Source organism: Hyperolius riggenbachi, chromosome 6, assembly GCF_040937935.1.
Source record: "Hyperolius riggenbachi isolate aHypRig1 chromosome 6, aHypRig1.pri, whole genome shotgun sequence".
Taxonomy (NCBI): domain Eukaryota; kingdom Metazoa; phylum Chordata; class Amphibia; order Anura; family Hyperoliidae; genus Hyperolius; species Hyperolius riggenbachi.
Window position 1 is genome coordinate 274,414,819 of NC_090651.1, and position 19,293 is coordinate 274,434,111.

The window sequence follows — 19,293 nt, forward strand, 5'->3', positions numbered from 1 at the left end:
TACAGAGCAGGAGGTCAAGGCCACAATCAAAGTTTTACACAATCACAAAGCCCCAGGACCAGACGGCATGCCAGGGGAATTTTTACAAAATCCTAAGAGGACATAGCCCCCACGCTCAGTAAGATGTACAACAAAACTCTAAATGGGGATGGATTACTCGGTACAGGAAATTAAGCCTATATTAAGTTGATTTTGAGCCAAGGAAAGACCCACAGAATCCAGGCTCATACCGCCCGGTATCACGGTTAAACCAGGACACGAAGCTATTCTCGAAAATCATAGCAGACAGATTAGCGGAATACCTGCCCAAATTAATTTGTGAGGAGCAGGTGGGATTTGTCAGAGGCAGGGCGGCGGTAACCAATATTAGGAAAGTTTTATTGGTACTCGAACAGGTAAAAGCTTATCCGAAGACATATAAGAACAGTGCCCTGATTACGTTTGACGCAGAGAAAGCGTTTGACGCAGTAAGGTGGTGCTGGATAGAGGGAGTACTCTTTAAGATGGGGTTTCAAGGGCCATTTATCAATATATTCAAGCTAATCTATAGATCCCCACAAGTTAGAATATTTACACTAGGATATCTATCAAAACCGATACAATTGAAGAGGGGAACGCGCCAGGGTTGTCCCCTGTCGCCTCTCTTATTCAATCTAGCCTTAGAGCCACTGGCAAGACTCCTGCATCAGGAACTAGAGGGAATAAAGATAGGGGAGGATAAACTGGTACAAGCCTTATTTGCAGATGATTTAATGCTATTCTTATCAAACCCCAGACAGCAATTGCCAAGAGCCTTAGAAATAATTCGGGAAGTGGGTCGGCACTCCGGCTTCAGGATCAACGCAGGTAAAACTGAAATGCTGCCACTTTCTAGGTACGCTGACACAATGGATGCATGAACTATCGGAGTACAAATAGCCAAAGATAAAATTAGGTATCTAGGATTGGACATTGGTAAGGACCCTAGCTCTCTGTACTCGAGAAACTTCTCACCACTTATAAAATCTATAATAACCCAACTCCAGGGGTGGCAGGGGATTCCTCTAGGGGTAGCGGGGCGGGCAGCATTAGCCAAGATGGTCAGATTTGGGAGACTACAGTACCCGATGCAGGTTATTCCTCTGCTTTTAAAACATGCTGATGTGAAAACCTTGAATGCAGCCTTTACCAGGGAAAGCGAGCACAAATCAAATTAACGAGACTCCAATAACCCAAAGAGATGGGAGGGTTAGGATTTCCCAACATTAGGGAATATAATTTGGCCTGCATGTTCAGACATGTACGCGACTGGTTGGCTAACACAGCGTAATTCTCCAATACCTCCTTGGAAATAAAAAGGTGGCGGAACCCTGGCAGTTGACAGGATTGCTACATGCGGGCTGGGCCTTTCTACCTATCTGACTAAAACAGAACGTAATTTATAGAGATACTTTAATAACGTGGCGAGAAATACGCAAGATATTTCGCCTCCCGTGGAAAATTTCAAAATATATGCCTTTGGAAGGCAACCCAGGTGTCCACTGGGGAATTGCACACCACCTCAGAGGTGCTGGATTAGCATATTCGTACAAAGAAGATCCAGAGAATCCGCACACTCTTGATGAACCTAGTTCAATGTTTTAATTCCAAAAAAGTGACACATGCCATTCCATAAACCAACGATTCGTTTCGGGGCCCCGTGGGGTCCCCTTTGTCAAGGTAACAAAACACAGAATGGTGTCACCATTCTGTGTTTTGTTACCTTGACAAAGGGGACCCCACGGGGCCCCAAAACGAATCGTTGGTTTATGGAATGGCATGTGTCACTTTTTTGGAATTAAAACATTGAACTAGGTTCATCAAGAGTGTGCGGATTCTCTGGATCTTCTTTGCAGGTTTTAAACCTGGCTTGTGGCACAGAGAATATCCTAAATGGGCAGAGAGGGGTATTGAAAAGTTGGGGAATCTATTGGACCTGGGGGGGCCACAGATTTCTAACTTTCCAGGAAATTAGGCAAAAATGTGGGGTCCCAAGGGCTGACTTTGATTCATGGTCAAATTCAATCATTTGTTAGAGAGGGAGAGAGAATGTCTCTGTCGGATATTCAGAGAGGCCTGTCTGCTATAGGAATGGAGTATATGGCAACACAAAACATGAAGAGCTGGAACAAATATTTTCAGATTCCCCAACTAGAAAAAAATATATTGGATGGCAACAATGTAGTTCGACAAACAATAGTTAACGAAACATGGAGAGAATCTCACCTATTAATGATATACCAGGCCAAATATTCATTTAATGTAAGTACAAAACACGAAGACAAGGGGATTTGGATGACGGTCCAAAGTGTCACTTAATGCACGCAAATATGATACATTGCCTGTGGGAATGCTCTGTGACTCAGAAATTTTGGGATGAGGTATTAATTTTTGCAGGTAAATATGGGAAAGCCACGCTACTAAAAGACTTAGTGCTACTTTTATTCAATACTGCCCAAAAGGGCTCATCAGATAAACCACAAATAATTAAGGACATTGTTCATGTAACGCTAATTGCGGCAAGGAAGAACATATACCATAAGTGGATAGGGGGAGGGGAAACTGGGGGGTGGGTAGGGGTTGTTCTTGCTGAAAAATGTAAAACAGTTCAGTTATTTGCCTGAATGTATGATTGTTATGTATGGTTTAAAGAACAAAATTAACCACCCTGGCGTTCTGATTAAATCGCCAGGGTGGCTGCGGGAGGGTTTTTTTTAAATAAAAAAAAAACTATTTCATGCAGCCAACTGAAAGTTGGCTGCATGAAAGCCCACTAGAGGGCGCTCCGGAGGCGTTCTTCCGATCGCCTCCGGCGGCCAGAAGTAACACGGAAGGCAGCAATAAGCGGCCTTCCGTGTTTCGCTTACCTTGTCGCCATGGCGACGAGCGGAGTGACGTCATGGACGTCAGCCGACGTCCTGACGTCAGCCGCCTCCGATCCAGCCCTTAGCGCTGGCCGGAACTGTTTGTTCCGGCTACGCTGGGCTCGGGCGGCTGGGGGGACCCTCTTTCGCCGCTGCACGCGGCGGATCGCCGCGCTGCAGCGGCGATCAGGCAGCACACGCGGCTGGCAAAGTGCCGGCTGCGTGTGCTGCTTTTTATTTCATTAAAATCGGCCCAGCAGGGCCTGAGCGGCAGCCTCTGGCAGTGTTGGACGAGCTGAGCTCGTCCAGACCGCTCAGCAGGTTAATAAAACATAAAAAAAAAAAAAAAAAAAAGATATTTGATTCTGAAATAATGCCACAGAGTGTATTTTTTCACTATGAATTGAGAAAATAAAAGTATTTTTAATGATAAAAAATAATCTCATTAGCTCAGGAAACACACATTCCTGTTCACCAATTAGTGCTGCATCAGATAGTGCCAGAAATGTGCACAGGAGCAAGCCCAATCCTGCACAGCACTGCTTCTGCTACAAGATGTACAGGATCTTCTCAAAAAATTAGCATATTGTGATAAAGTTCATTATTTTCTGTAATGTACTGATAAACATTAGGCTTTCATATATTTTAGATTCATTACACACAACTGAAGTAGTTCAAGCCTTTTATTGTTTTAATATGAATGATTTTGGCATACAGCTCATGAAAACCCAACATTCCGATCTCAAAAAATTAGCAAATTTCATCCGACCAATAAAAGAAAAAAAGTGTTTTTAAAACAAAAAAAGTCAACCTTCAAATAATTATGTTCAGTTATGCACTCAATACTTCGTCGGGAATCCTTTTGCAGAAATGACTGCTTCAATGCGGCGTGGCATGGAGGCAGTCAGCCTGTGGCACTGCTCAGGGGTTATGGAGGCCCAGGATGCTTCGATAGCGGCCTTAAAGGAGTTATCCGGGCTAAATACAGAAAATAAACGCTACTTACCGAGAGCTTCCTCCAGCCCCAAGCTCCCAGGACCTCCCTCGCCGCACCTCTGCGCACAGCCGTTCGCCGGAGCTCCGTCCCGGTCCCTGGCGATGATGTCAGAGCGACTTCCAGGTCGCTCTGTACTGCGCCTGCATGAGCGGCGCTGTCAATCACCGCCACGTGGGCCGGAGCGGACTGTGCAGGTGCAGTAGTTCTGCGCAGGCGCAGTAGTTCTGCGCCTGCGCAGTCCGCTCCGGCCCACGTGGCGGTGATTGACAGCGCCGCTCACGCAGGCGCAGTACAGAGCGACCTGGAAGTTGCTCTGACATCATCGCCAGGGACCGGGACGGAGCTCCGGCGAACGGCTGCGCGCAGAGGTGCGGCGTGGGAGGTCCTGGGAGCTTGGGGCTGGAGGGAGCCCCCGGTAAGTAGCGTTTATTTTCTGTATTTAGCCCAGATAACTCCTTTAAGGCCGCTATCGAAGCATCCTGGGCCTCCATAACCCCTGAGCAGTGCCACATGCTGATTGCCTCCATGCCACACCGCATTGAAGCAGTCATTTCTGCAAAAGGATTCCCGATCAAGTATTGAGTGCATAATTGAACATATTTGAAGGTTGACTTTTTTTGTTTGTTTTAAAAACACTTTTCTTTTATTGGTCGGATGAAATATGCTAATTTTTTTGAGATAGGAAATTTGGGTTTTCATGAGCTGTATGCCAAAATCATCAATATTAAAACAATAAAAGGCTTGAACTACTTCAGTTGTGTGTATTTGAATCTAAAATATATGAAAGTCTAATGTTTATCAGTACATTACAGAAAATAATGAACTCTATCACAATATGCTAATTTTTTGAGAAGTTCCTGTATATCTACTGACTTGTGGCTTAGATGTAACAGAGGATGTACAGTAGATATACTGTAGTGGTGGATAAAGTGGTTAAACTTTTTTTTTCCTCTTTACAGGTTTCCTTTAAAAAGAAATAAGTATGGCAGCCTCCATATCCACTCTCATTTTAGGTGTTCTTTAAAGCAAACAGATACTCACCTATGGAGAGGGAAGGCTCTGGATGCTATAGAGACTTTCCTCTCCTAGTCCTCTCCTTTCAGTGCTGTGCCCCCCCTCCCCCCCCCCCCCCTTAGTCTCAGACCCATGTGCTGCCACAGGAGGTTTCAAAAGTCTTCGGAAGCCTGGTTGGCACCATACTGTGCCCGTGGAGCACTCGGACTCAGGAATGCTCTAAAGGATCCAGAGCCTTCCCACTCTTTAGGTGAGTATCTGGTTTTCTGTTTGTTTGTTTTTTGTAATTTTGCTTCAGGTTTGCTTTAAAAGGGACACAATCTGTGAATAGTGCACTAAATAAAAAGAAGTAGTAATACTTACATCAGAAGGAGGAGGGGGCAGATCTGGAGCCAGTATTGAAGGAAGGCTACTCAACTTAGTCCCACTTTTGACCTTCTTAATCTGCTCATCAAACTGTTCCTGAAAAGACACAGACTGTTTTCTTTAATGTTTGTTTCTGACTGCACACTTTGGTGACTGCTGAAAATCACATATATAAAGGATAAACAGGAACATAACCAGAGATGGTACTACATGTTGTTACTACACCTCTAAAAAGGAATTATCCAAACTACATCCAATCTATAGTGACAAGAATGTGTGTGTGTGTGTGTGCGTGTATACACACACACACACACACATATTATTTTTATATATATATATATATATATATATATATATACATATATGTATACATATACGCACACACAAGCCTGCCCCTTCTGGCTCTGTTATAATGACTCAGCTATAATGATTCCTGAGCAAAGCCAGACTGAAAGTGGTCTAACACCCAGCATTTCAACTTTGCTTTAAAAGATTGCTTACAGCTTATAAACTATTATGCCAGATTTATTTTTTAGCAGAAATTCACTGAATGGATTAAACATGACATTTTAGTGCTGCATTTAGCTAGAAATCCTCCACTGTGCTTAGGTTTAGTTACAAATGTATCTATTTACAATGTAATAAACAAACACTGCTCTGAGAGAACAAAGAGGGCTTCCCCAGCAGGCTTTTCAAAGGTCTATTTGTATTCCAAATAAAGATACATTTGTAACTAAAGATAAGAACGGATTCGGATTCCTAGTTAAATCCAACACTAAAATGTCATGTTTAACCCATTCAGTGAATTTCTGCTTAAAAAAAAAAATCTGGCATAATAGTTTGTAAGCTGTAAGCAATCTTTTAAAGCAAAGTTGTAATGCTGGGTGTTAAACCGCTTGAATGCTCAGTCTGGGATTTTATCAGGGCTGCTAACAGGCAAGCTGAGCAGTGTAGGATGAAACCGAGAGCAGGGTAGGTGTTTTCGCTAATGTTCCCACTGATACATATGGTAAAATACATGAGGGTGCTTCATCTCTGGTTCACTTTAAGCTACATTTAAATTATTGGGTAATACAGTAATAAATGCAAGTGAAAAGAAAACTAACATCTACTAGATCATCAAAACCAAAACTTACCTGAATATTTGTTTTCATTCGCTGGATTCCTGCTAGCCTTGACTCCCATCTCTGTTTTAACTGCATCCATTCAGTATGAGATGGAGCAACTCTGAAGTACAACACATTGCAAATAGTATAAATACACGTAAAAGCAGCAAGAAGAACCATATTAAAGAGGATCCAGGTGAGGATACAAAGTCTTCAAAAAAGTACCAAATTAATCAATAGCTAAATAAATGCATACTGTATATAAACTTATTACTGCATTTGTAGACGATATCTCAATGAAAACCTTTGCCTGTGAAGAGGAAAGGTGTAAATGTAGCCAAACATGGGTCAGGTATAGCCCGATTATACAATTGATTCCACCCAATCAAAAAAAGTGATTTGCTAAAAAAGGCTTCAAAGCAATTAATAATTAAATGGCAAACTGCAGCATTCAATTTTAAGGGAATCTGGAGTATATGGAGGCCGCCATATTAATTTCCTTTTAAACAATTCTGTTGTCTGGCAGTCATGCTGATCATCCTGGCTTCAGTAGTGTCTGGGTCACACACCTGGAACAAGCATGCAGGTAATCTTGTCAGGTTTTCAGAAATTCCTGATCTGTATTCTTGATCAGGGTCTATAGCTAAAAGCATTAGAGGCAGAGGATCAGCAGGACAGCCAGGCAACTGGTATTGTATAAAAGAAAAATGGTAGCCTCCATATCCCTCTCACTTTAGGTTCCCTTTAAGGATATCTCTGTGTAATTCTGATAAAACTCAATTGAAGCTTCCTACTGCTCAATGCAGTACAGACTTGGCAACTGTTCATTAATTTGCTGCTTGAGCGAGACATTAACGACTGCTCCCCAACCTTAACCTATCTACAACTGATCAGATAGTAAAGGACACCTGAAGTGAGAGGGATATGGAGGCTGCCATATTTATTTCCTTTTAAATAAGGCAAATTGCCTGGCTGTCCTGCTGATACTCTGCCTCTAATACTTTGAGTCATAGACCGTGAACAAGCAAGGAGATCAGGCGTTTCTGGTTGAAGTTTGACTGGATTAGCCGCAATGCTAGTTCCAGGTGTGTGATTGAAACAATACTGAAGCATCAAAGATCAGCAGGCAACTGACATTGTTTAACAGTTAAAAAAAAAATGACAGCAGCCTCCATAGGGTCAGTGAAAAGTTTACTTGCAGATTTGATCTAAGTGATCAGATCTGTAGGAACAACTGATCCTTATTTGGCGACCACAAGTTTCTCAGCCCATGCCCAGCAGTGCCTTTACTACGCACATATGAGACAGTCTTGACTACCACAAGATGGTGATGCTAAAAGTTAAACTGCTCAATCAGCACTATATACATCTTACCCCATCTTCCAGCAGTGACCTCTTCTGGTAGCCATGATCACAATAAGACCATTGTGTAAACAAGCGTTATAAAGCTGAAGGGAATGAAGCTTTTGCTCTTTACAGGGTATTCTATTGACAATTTTCATCCAGAGCAGAAAAATGCAATTGAGGGTACAATAAATCGAAACACTGTGCCATCTTTGTCCCCTGTACCTCTTCTGTTCCCCCTGTGCTTTCAGCATCCCCCTCTGTTCCCCTGTGCATTCAGTGCCCCACCCCAACTGTGTCAACCCCGTTCCCTAGTGCCCTCAGTTTACCACAGCAAAATGTAATTTTTGCAGGTTAAAAAACATTTTTACTTTAACCAGTTCACCCCCAAGGGTTTTTACCCTAACGGACCAGAGCAATTTTCACCTGTCAGTGCTCCTCCTTTTTATTCCCTAATAACTTTATTACTACTTATCACAAGAAATGATCTATACCTCGTTTTTTTTTCGCCACCAATTAGGCTTTCTGTGTGTAGTACATTTTGCTAAGAATTTTTTTATTCTAAATGCATTTTATGGGAAAAATACAGAAATAATGGGAAAAAAAATTATTTCTCAGTTTTTAGCCATTATAGTTTTAAAATTAAACATTCTCCTGTGGATAAAACCAACACTTTTTATTTGCCCAGTTGTCCCGATTATTAAACCGTTTAAATTTTGTCCCTATCACAATGTATGGCGACAATATATTTTAAAATATAGGTGTTACTTTTCTGTTTGTTTTTTTTTTTGTTTGTTTTAGCCATAATTTAATTCCTATGTAATAAAATTAATTTTCCCTCAGTCAACTATTTATTAATTGATTTTAAGCTGATTTTTTTTGTACAAGTGTTTTTTTAAAGGGGTGGGGGGGGGGGGGGGTGGAAGTGTAATTTATTTATTTTATTAATATTGTGTATTTTACATAGTATGTTTGTGCTTGTGTGTAATATACTTTTTGGCCACAAGATGGCGCTAGTGAACACTTTCCCGTTAAGGAAGTGATCACTTTTTTTTTTTTTTTTTTTGTACACTTTAACTTAAACAGTTTCCTATTTTATGAATGGAGGTGGCCGCTGTTCGCGGTCACGTCCATTCACTTCAGGCATTGCGATTGGGTAGAGGACCGCTCGGTCCTCTTCCCCAATCACTTAACGAGGGATCCCAACGTAAACAGCGGCGGTAGCGGCGCGGACACGTGCGGAGCGGCGGCGGGAATGCGCGACGTATTAAAACGTCATGTTGCCGTTAATAGGCTAAAGCATGACGTTTTAATACGTTACATTGTCATTAAATGGTTAATGTTTTTTAAATAGATTTTCTCAAAAACTACAAGATCTTTTTGGATTTTTTTGACTTGTTACGAAAAATTTTACATTTTCAGGCTGCTGATATCAGCGGGTCATTCGTAAGTTAAGGACTACCTGTATATAGGAAAGTGCCAAATAATTTTGCAGGAAGCCTAGACGTTCTTCCAAGGTGTTCTATGGTTAAATGGTTCCTCCTAATGTCTATATGGAATTAATCTTTTACTTCCATGCAGTTGCAGTGTATCGTCTCTCTCGCACATCTTCCATGCTAGTAAACTGACTGAGCTGCTCACCACTAATATTTTCGATAGGATAGAGATTATTTACCTAAGGTAGGAAAGGGTCACCTCTGCTTCCTTCTCTGCTTCTTCCAATGAAATAAGCAAAAAGTCTCTCCGGCTCTCAAGTGCCAGGACCTATAGAAGAGGGATTTAAGGTCAAACAGAGCAAAGAACCATAACAAGCACTGTTGTAGCTATCCTTTTGGGATATCCATGGACAATATAGTATAAACTTGGGTATAGTAAACATTCGGGTATAGTAAACTACCTCTCGAGGTCCTGGACATTCTCCATTATAAGTCAATAGGAGCTACACCTGGTATAGTAAACCCGCAAATAATAGACCTTCTTATTATAGTAAACAGGTTTTTGGACCCCTACGTGATGTTGACTCTGGATATAGTAACTAGTGGGCGGTGCATACGCCATATTGTCAGTGTGAAATCCATGGTCTGCTGCGCTCTTCAGGCTGGTTGCAGTGAGTTAATTCCTGATAACATTTGTAAGACAAAAAGAATGGCACGGGCGCTGGATATACAGTACTGTACAAATAAGCAGCCTGGGGAAAATGAGGAATAATGTAAACATAAACAAGAGGATGCACCGTTACCACTTCCACTTTGCAATCACAAAGATTTGGATGCGAGATCTAGCTAGGAGAATGGAGAACTCTTCAGATCAGGATTCCCACTTCATGAGGTGCCAAGAGAACCTACCTCCACCACAAGCACTAGCTTGCTAAAGGGAGACATTTGAAAAGATCAGGAATGTTTCCTTGGCCTTTCTTAACAAATATTTAACTCACATACATATTAACTTTTTATTATGATGCACATGAACACAATAGTTTTTTTTCCTGGGAACATTCATAATAGTGTCACAGAAAACAACAAGATCACCTAAGTTCATACCTCCGCATTCTTTGCTTGGTCAAGTTCCTTCAAAGCATTTTGCATCACCTCACTGTCCTTCCTCTTCAGTGTAGTCAGCTCAGCATCCCATTCCGCCCTAAAAATGGTAGAGAAAAAGAAAAAAGGAACACAGCCTGGTTCTGAGTTGGCTTGGGACTCTCGTGTGTCTCAACATGTCACGTGTCAGTTCAGGTCATAGAAAAAGACAAACCGTAATAACATTAACTTACCTCTCTATGGCTTGTTCAGCAAGCAGCTCTTCAATCTTATTTTCAAGTTCCTCATGCTCCTTGTGAATACTGAAAAAATGTCATATGAATACAGATCTCAAATTACTGTTATAATTAGCAGTATTCATGTATTTATTATAACATTTTAATTTATAAGGCCTCAGCATATAACACATTTCTTACATTTACACAGTCTATTCTGCACCTAAACACACGCAAACTATATTCTACATACTGCAGGAAAGCTGTACAGGTATATTTTCTTATAGAATTGGAAAAAATAAACTAAACATAATCTGCCTTGAAAATCTGTCTTGTTAGTTGTTAGTCACCTGACTGGCTAAAAGGTTATAATAGATTCTCTGAGCAATAAAGAAAAACAACATTTGCATTACCAATTTTAGCTCTGTTTAACCCTTAAGGCTCATACACACATCAGACTATAGTCTTTTGAAAATGAAAGATCACAGACCAATCTTACCACCCTTCATGTAGTATGAGAGCCATACTCTACAAGGTCTTTTCTATGGAGCTGAACTCCACATCAGAAAAAAATATTTGCAAGATGCTGCACACACAGATGCTGTACAGACACAAAAGATCAGTATCTGCAAAAGATCTGTTCCTGCCAAAAATCCATTCCTGCAAATTGCAATGATAGTCTATGAGATCTGCAGATCATCATACACACATGATTTAACTGACATTCATCTGCAGATCAAGCAATCATCTGCAGATCTGAAATTCCATCCTGGTGGATCTGATCTGCAGATGAATGTCAGTTAAATCATGTGTGTATGATGATCTGCAAGTCTCATAGACTATCATTGCAATTTGCAGGAATGGATTTTTGGTAGGAACAGATCTTTTCTGTCTGTACAGCATCTGTGTGTGCAGCATCTTGCAAAGATTTTTTTCTGATGTGGAGTTCAGCTCCATAGAAAAGACTGTGTAGAGTATGGCTCTCATACTACATGAAGGGTGGTAAGATTGGTCTGTGATCTTTCATTTTCAAAAGACTATAGTCTGATGTGTGTATGTGGCCTTTGACTGCCAGCTTTTTTTTTTTTTTCAAGCCACATGCCAGTGCCAGCTATGCTTGTATTGTGCTTATTAAATGTGCTGCCCAGATATACATGTACCACATCAGTCTGTAGGGATTGTCACTGAGGTGCAAATAAATTTGAGATGTTGAGAATTATGCTAATTATTATGATACAGAATTATGCTAATTCATATTTAAAATCTATTGTAAAACAGACTAATCAAATCTTGCAGTGAAAGCGTTTAATTGCTGCATTTTCAAGCTTTGTACTAAACAGCACGGTGGCATAGTGGTTAGCTCTCTTGCCTTGCAGCACTGGGTCCCTGGTTCGAATCCCAGCCAGGGCACTATCTGCAAAGAGTTAGTATGTTCTCTCCGTGACTGCGTGGGTTTCCTCCGGGCACTCCGGTTTCCTCACACATTCCAAAAACATACGGATAAGTTAATTGGCTCCCCCTAAAAAAAAAAAATTGGCCCTAGACTACAGTACTTACACTACATAATATAGACATATGGTAATGGTAGGGATTAGATTGTGAGCTCCTCTGAGGGACAGTTAGTGACAAGATATATATATATATATATATATATATATATATATATATATATATATATAGATATATATAGATATATATATATATATATATATATACACTGTACAGCGCTGCGTAATATGTCGGTGCTATATAAATACTAAATAATAATAATAAACACCTTTTAGACATGTGTGGCAAAGGAATATGGGGACACAAAAATGCCTATAAATGTCCACTGCAGGCAGTAGCAGTTTTGTATTAAAATGCCCTTAGATGTCCATGGCATATAGATGGAAAAACACAGAACACCTATGGATATTTATCAAAGGTGGCCATACACTCAGATTTGCAGCAGCTTCGACCATCAGATAGATTTCTGTCAGATGCCAGTCAGGTGGAATCTGATGAGTGCCACATCATAGGAACAGATTTCCAATAGATTTCAGAATAAATCTATTGAAAAATCGATCAAAATGCAGTGCTGCACCATTCTATCCAATGCAACTCAATGGGCCATCGATGTGCTGCCAGCAGCCGATCGACCCAGATTTTCCGTCCGGACCGAAATCGGCCAGCAATCGATCAATTTGGCAATTGATCATGCCTTCTGCTGTATCAATCAGAACGGTCGAATCGGCCGTCGATCGATGGCTAAAATCGACCAGTGTATGGGCCCCTTAAGAGCTAAAATACTGTCAAAGTACTAGCATGTGTCTCGTAGGTGGTCACACACTAAGGGCTTGTTCACACTAAGCGCACTTTTGGTTTTTTTTTTTTTTTAAGCGCCTGCGATTTTCAAAATCGCCCTAAAAGCGATTGTGCAATGATTCCTTATGAGAGAGTGTTGATATCAGCGCGTTCCGACTACTTTCCACTCACCAAAGTGCTGCCTGTACCATTTTCTGAGCTTTTTGTCTCAATGGAAGGTATAGGGAAATCACTAAGTACTTGAAAAAGCGCTTTTTATAGCGATTTCGCTTTACATTGTATTTATTCTATTCTGGGTCAAAGAGTTCTCTGACTGATGTCAGGAAGTGGAAAAACGAATCGCTCAGCAAAAGCACCAAGAAAAGCTCCCGCCTAAAATCCCTAATGCGCAGGTAAGTGCCGAGAGTTGCTTAAAAAAATAGTGTACAAAAACGCAAAATGCAAGCGCTTGCGATTTATGTGAACAAGGCCTATCTGAATGCTTTTAACAGATTAGATTTGATAAAGGCATAACCCTGGCATCTCATAAGAGCTGCAGCTTAACACAAAGCACAGTGTATGGTGGAGGATTTTTAATTCAGGGCTCGTTTCCACTATAGCGAATCCGCATGCAGGCACCGCATGCGGATTCGCATAGGCAATACAAGTGGATGGGATTGTTTCCACTTGTGCGTTGTGCAGGTGCGTTTTGGCGTGCGGGGGAAATCTGCACGGCAGAGCCGTCAGATTTCGCGTGCGGCAGGAATGCGGGTGAATCGCCCGCAATGCTTTTAATAGGGAAATCGCATGCGGCTTTGTCATGCGGATTTCCCCGCGATTTCGCGTGCGATTTTGCATGTAAAGCTATGGAGCTTTACACAGGCAGTGACATGGTTAAATTCGCCTGGTTCCTTGCCATGCGAAATCGCGGGGAAATCTGCATGCGGAAACGCATCCGCATGCGATTTTGCCCGCGGTGGAATCCAGGCGATTCCGCACCGCAATAGTGGAAACGAGCCCTAAAAAGGACCTGTTCCATTACAGTGCACAAGACACTGCTAAATCCAATTTGCCAGTATTTCACCATGTGTTGCTCTGCGCCAGCATACCATTTGTGTCCTGAAAGCGCTATCTTGGGAACAATACAGTATTTATAACCATTTCAATGAAGTTTGGATCTTAAATAACGCTTGTCTGCCATCAAGACATTTACTCTATCCAGTGTCCTCCGAAAGGGACCAGGCACATTCCGACAAGGGCAGCACGGTGTATCAGGGGTTAGCACTCTCGCCTTACAGCACTGGGTCCCCGCTTCAAGTCCCAGCCAGGGCACTATCTGCATGAAGTTTGTATGTTCTCCCTGTGTCTGCATGGGTTTTCTCCCACATCCCAAAAACATACAGATAAGTGAATTGGCTTCCCCCTAAAATTGGCCCTAAACGACGATACATACTCTAAACAATTCATACATAGACATATGACTATGGTAGGTATTAGATTGTGAGCTCCTCTGAGGGACAGTTAGTGACAAGACAATATACTCTGTACAGTGCTGCGGAAGATGTTGGTGCTATATCAATACTAAATACTGTAATAATAAATAATAATATTATTATTAGTGTGGTCTCTTGAAGAAGAAAAAAAAAACAAAAAAGCAACCATTTTTGTAGACAATGAATATGCGACCATTCATCACAATGACCCGTCCACATGTCCACTGCAAAATGAAATGCAATGCCATGTCTAATGCACACAGACTACATAGACTGTTGCCTACAGTAAGGATCTGAATGCCAGCAGAAACAGCCACAACTTCGCAGGGCTATTCTATGAAGGTGGCAGCCATAAAATAGAGAAAGAGTGGATTGTATGAAACAGGCATTCTGATTGGTTGGTCTAGGCAGCTGCTCCAATTTTGCACCTGGATTGACAAATGAGCTTATGTGTGAAGATTTTGGCAAGTTACAGATAGATACATATAGATCATACGCCTTTGGCAGGGTCCTCCCTTCCCTAGTGTATTCTACATGATCGTGTGCTCCTTTCCTATAACTGCTTCAGACTTGTTTGACTGGCCCTACCTAACCAGTCCATGATCATGGGCTCGATTCACAAAGCGGTGCTAACCCAGTTAGAGACTTTAGGCATGATAACCATTGCACCACACTGGTGAAAAGCCAGTTTAGGCGTGATAAGTTTAGGTGTGATAAGTTTAGGCATGCTAAGTTTAGATAAGTTTAGATCGCGTGCAAAGTCCCGCACGCAAAGCAGCGCCATTAAACTCTATGCGAAGTGCATCAGACTTTGCTAGCGCAAAACTTTTGATCAGCTCTGCACTGCGGTGCTAACCCAGTTGGTGCCTAAACTTATCACACCTAAACTAATCATGCCTAAACTAAGTTTAGGCGTGATGAAGGGCTTTTCACCAGCGTGCTAACTGTTAGCACCGCTTTGTGAATCAGGCCCCATGTATCTTGTACCGTTTGCCTTATATAGCATTACACTATGTTGTATAACCTTGTTACGTTGCGTCTGTTATCCTTTGAATCATTGTATGCATTTATTGTCCAGCGCTGCGTAATATGTTGGCGCTTTATAAATACAATAAATAATAGTAATACATGCTGACATATAACCAAATACCTTTCACTCTTGCTTTGCAACTTTGCAAGTTCAGTGCACAGATCTTGTTCTTTATGAGCCAGCTCTTTTCTTTCCTTCTCCACCTTCTTCCTAGTTTCTTCCTTCTTAGACGTCAGATCTTGAATGGACTTCAGATTTTCCTACAACAGATTTAGGATATGATGTAACACATGCTTATACAGTATTTTGCATACTTAAAGCCCTAGCTCAGTTAACCCTCCTACATATCAAAAGCACATGATAGTAAATTTGCATTGAGTAACATATCTGTCTTGTAGCTTACATTTCCTGTTCAGATACGAAGTACAATTTTACTGCACAAAAACTGTCTAAACTACACATCCGAGCCCATCATTACACATCCAGAGCTTCAAATGTGCATCATTGTAAGCAGTAAAGCAACGACAGCACACTGCCTTCCCATCCAGAGGAGCATGCCAGTGACAGTTTCTGGTTGAAACACTGTCAGTTTGAGGTGGGGTGCAGCAACAACCCATGGGACCCTCAGCAGACAAACCAGCAAACCCCTGAAGCTATCTAATGTCCCATACCCCCGAAGGCCCACATCATTTACAAACCTCGTTTGGAATATGTGCTCAGATCCCATTAAATGGGGCCATACACCTAACAATTTTCACGCCGATATACAGCAGATTCTTTCACCGTGATCGAATCTGCTGTGAAATCGTTGCGCAAACGCTGACCAAACGATCAATTTCTGTCCAAAATCGATCGTTACCATCGATCCGTCCGTGCGGAAGATTTCGCTCGATCGCTGGCGGGGCAGGAGTGCGTCCATAGCGGCGTTCGAATGTCCGATGACCGACGCTAGCGGCAATACATTACCTGATCCGGCCGACGCGTATTCCCCGCTGTCACCGCTGCTCTTTCTCCGCTGGGCTCCGGCAGGCTTTACTTCTTCCTGTCCAGACAGGAAGTTTAAACAGTAGAGCGCCCTCTATTGTTTAAACTTCCCCGGACAAGAAGTACAGTGAAGCTGCAGCCCTGGAGCCCAGAGCGGAGAAGAAGACAGCGGAGTCCGGGGGACTCGCGCCGGTCGGATCAGGTAATGTATGGGGCGGCAGCTTCACAGATGGTGAATCGATTTCATGCTGAAATCGATTCACAATCTGTTTGCAGTAAAGGCAGCCATATGATACTTTCTGATCAGATTTGATCAGAGAGGGATCTATCTGTTGCTCGATCTAATGGCAAATCGACCAGTGTATGGCCACCTTAAGCAAAATTTTGTGCAGTCTCTCTTTTACTCATTGCATAATTGTGTTTCTTTCATATAGTTTATACGGCATTCCTCAAGCCAAATACTTTTGTGTTTATACTCTAACAAGCCTCGCCCACAGCTTTTCAAAGTGCCTTGGCATTTTCAGACAGTAGCAAGGGCATATGGGAGCTCAGTCTGGGCAGGAAGAGAAGGAGGTGTTACTAGCCAGAGATTTCAGAGGCAGGGGGGAGGAGGGGGAATTAGGTTTTCACAGGCTGAGGGCTGGAGATGCAGATCAGCTTACCTGTGTGTAATTTTTACAAACAGAACATGGCTGCTGTCGTATCACAGGAAGAAATAATCATATTCTATTGAAGCTGTTTGCAGCTAGATTTGCTGTGTAAATTATCTAAACTTTAGATAAGATATATAGACAAGTTACTTGTTATAGTTAGTTTTTCATATCGGATCTCGGCTTTAAACAATACCAGTTGCCTGGCAGCCCTGCTGATTCTCTGCCTCTAATACAATTAACCATATATCCTGTAAAAGCATGCAGCAGATGAGGTGTTTCTAATATTATTGTCAGATCTGATAAGATTAGCTGCATGCTTGTTTCTGGTGTGATTCAGACACTACTGAAGGCAGATAGATCATCAGGGCTGCCAGGCAACTGGTATTGTTTAACAGGAAATAAATATATCAGCCTCCCTGTCACTCTCACTTCAGTTGTCCTTTAGGGATCAATGCTTTTACCTAAATACCCTACAGCTACAATTCACTTTAAACAGAGTAATGGATCGCTAACCGCACAGATTACTTCTTTCATGAAAAGTAGGCATACAAAGCTGCGGCTGCATATAGCTACTCATAAAGTAGTGATCTGAGGCAAACTGGTGAACAGGGTGTTTGAAACCAACATGAATTGGTGATATACAAACTGTCGATTGGGCTGACAGCCACTTTAGAAATAGGACGTCTGGCTACAGTATTTTTAATTAGTACTTGTCAATTTCACAGAGTGTGTCAATAGCCATAAAAATGGTGATCATAGCCAAACAAGCTGATGAACAAAAACAATAAATCCCCATATACAGTGGCTTGCAAAAGTATTCGGCCCCCTTGAAGTTTTCCACATTTTGTCACATTACTGCCACAAACATGAATCAATTTTATTGGAATTCCACGTGAAAGACCAATACAAAGTGGTGTACATGTGAGAAGTGGACCGAAAATCATACATGATTCCAAACATTTTTTTACAAATCAATAACTGCAAAGTGGGGTGTGCGTAATTATTCAGCCCCGAGTCAACACTTTGTAGAACCACCTTTTGCTGCAATTACAGCTGCCAGTCTTTTAGGGTATGTCTCTACCAGCTTTGCACATCTAGAGACTGAAATCTTTGCCCATTCTTCTTTGCAAAAGATCCCCAGCTCAGTCAGATTAGATGGACAGAGTTTGTGAACAGCAGTTTTCAGATCTTGCCACAGATTCTCGATTGGATTTAGATCTGGACTTTGACTGGGCCATTCTAACACATGAATGTTTTGTTTTAAACCATTCCATTGTTGCCCTGGCTTTATGTTTAGGGCCGTTGTCCTGCTGGAAGGTGAACCTCCGCCCCAGTCTCAAGTCTTTTGCAGACTCCAAGAGGTTTTCTTCCAAGATTGCCCTGTATTTGGCTCCATCCACCTTCCCATCAACTCTGACCAGCTTCCCTGTCCCTGCTGAAGAGAAGCACCCCCAGAGCGTGATGCTGCCACCACCATATTTGACAGTGGAGATGGTGCATTCTGAGTGATGTGCAGTGTTAGGTTTCAGCCACACATTGGGCCAGATTCACAAAGCTCTGATAACTCAGTTATCACACCTAAAAGACTTTAGGCGTGATAAACTTTGCACCGCTGGTTAGCACCGCTTTGTGCTGGTTATCGCGCGCAAAGTCCCGCGCGAAGAGTTTTGCGCGCACAATCCCGCACGCAGCAGCCATAGGGTTTAATGCGCGCTTTCGCGCGCACCGCGCTGTGCGCCTGCAAAACTGTGCGCGCCGGAATTTCACGCGAGTTTCTTCTCATCACTCCTAAACTGAGTTTAGGCGTGATAAAGGGCTTTTCACTGGCGTGCAAAGTGTTTACACCGCTTTGTGAATCAGGCCCATAGTGTTTTGCATTTTGGCCAAAAAGTTCCATTCTGGTCTCATCAGACCAGAGCACCTTCTTCCACATGTTTGCTGTGTCCCCCACATGGCTTGTGGCAAACTGCAAACGGGACTTCTTATGCCTTTCTGTTAACAATGGATTTCTTCTTGCCACTCTTCCATAAAGGCCAACTTTGTGCAGTGCATGACTAATAGTTGTCCTATGGACAGATTCCCCCACCTGAGCTGTAGATCTCTGCAGCTCATCCAGAGTCACCATGGGCCTCTTGACTGCATTTCTGATCAGCGCTCTCCTTGTTCGGCCTATGAGTTTAGGTGGACGGCCTTGTCTTGGTAGGTTTACAGTTGTGCCATACTCCTTCCATTTCTGAATGATCGCTTGAACAGTACTCCGTGGGATGTTCAAGGCTTTGGAAATCTTTTTGTAGCCTATCCCTGACCTGTCTGGTGGGTTCTTTGGACTTCATGGTGTTGTTGCTCCCAATATTCTCTTAGACAACCTTGGAGGCCGTCAGAGACC

At 42.2% G+C, this 19,293-nt stretch overlaps 1 protein-coding gene across 2 annotated transcripts in view; it reads right to left on the reverse strand.

The window, feature by feature from the left end:
- The window catches only part of RNF214 (ring finger protein 214), a 61,353-nt gene that overhangs the window by 25,355 nt on the left and 16,705 nt on the right, over positions 1-19,293 (reverse strand). For both annotated transcript variants that reach the window (XM_068240899.1, XM_068240900.1), the window contains exons 5-10: positions 15,391-15,530; positions 10,480-10,548; positions 10,250-10,346; positions 9,385-9,473; positions 6,396-6,486; positions 5,257-5,355 (exon numbers count right to left, since the gene is read on the reverse strand). In XM_068240899.1, the coding sequence (XP_068097000.1) occupies positions 5,257-5,355; positions 6,396-6,486; positions 9,385-9,473; positions 10,250-10,346; positions 10,480-10,548; positions 15,391-15,530 (585 nt within the window). The remainder of the gene's footprint in view (positions 1-5,256; positions 5,356-6,395; positions 6,487-9,384; positions 9,474-10,249; positions 10,347-10,479; positions 10,549-15,390; positions 15,531-19,293) is intronic.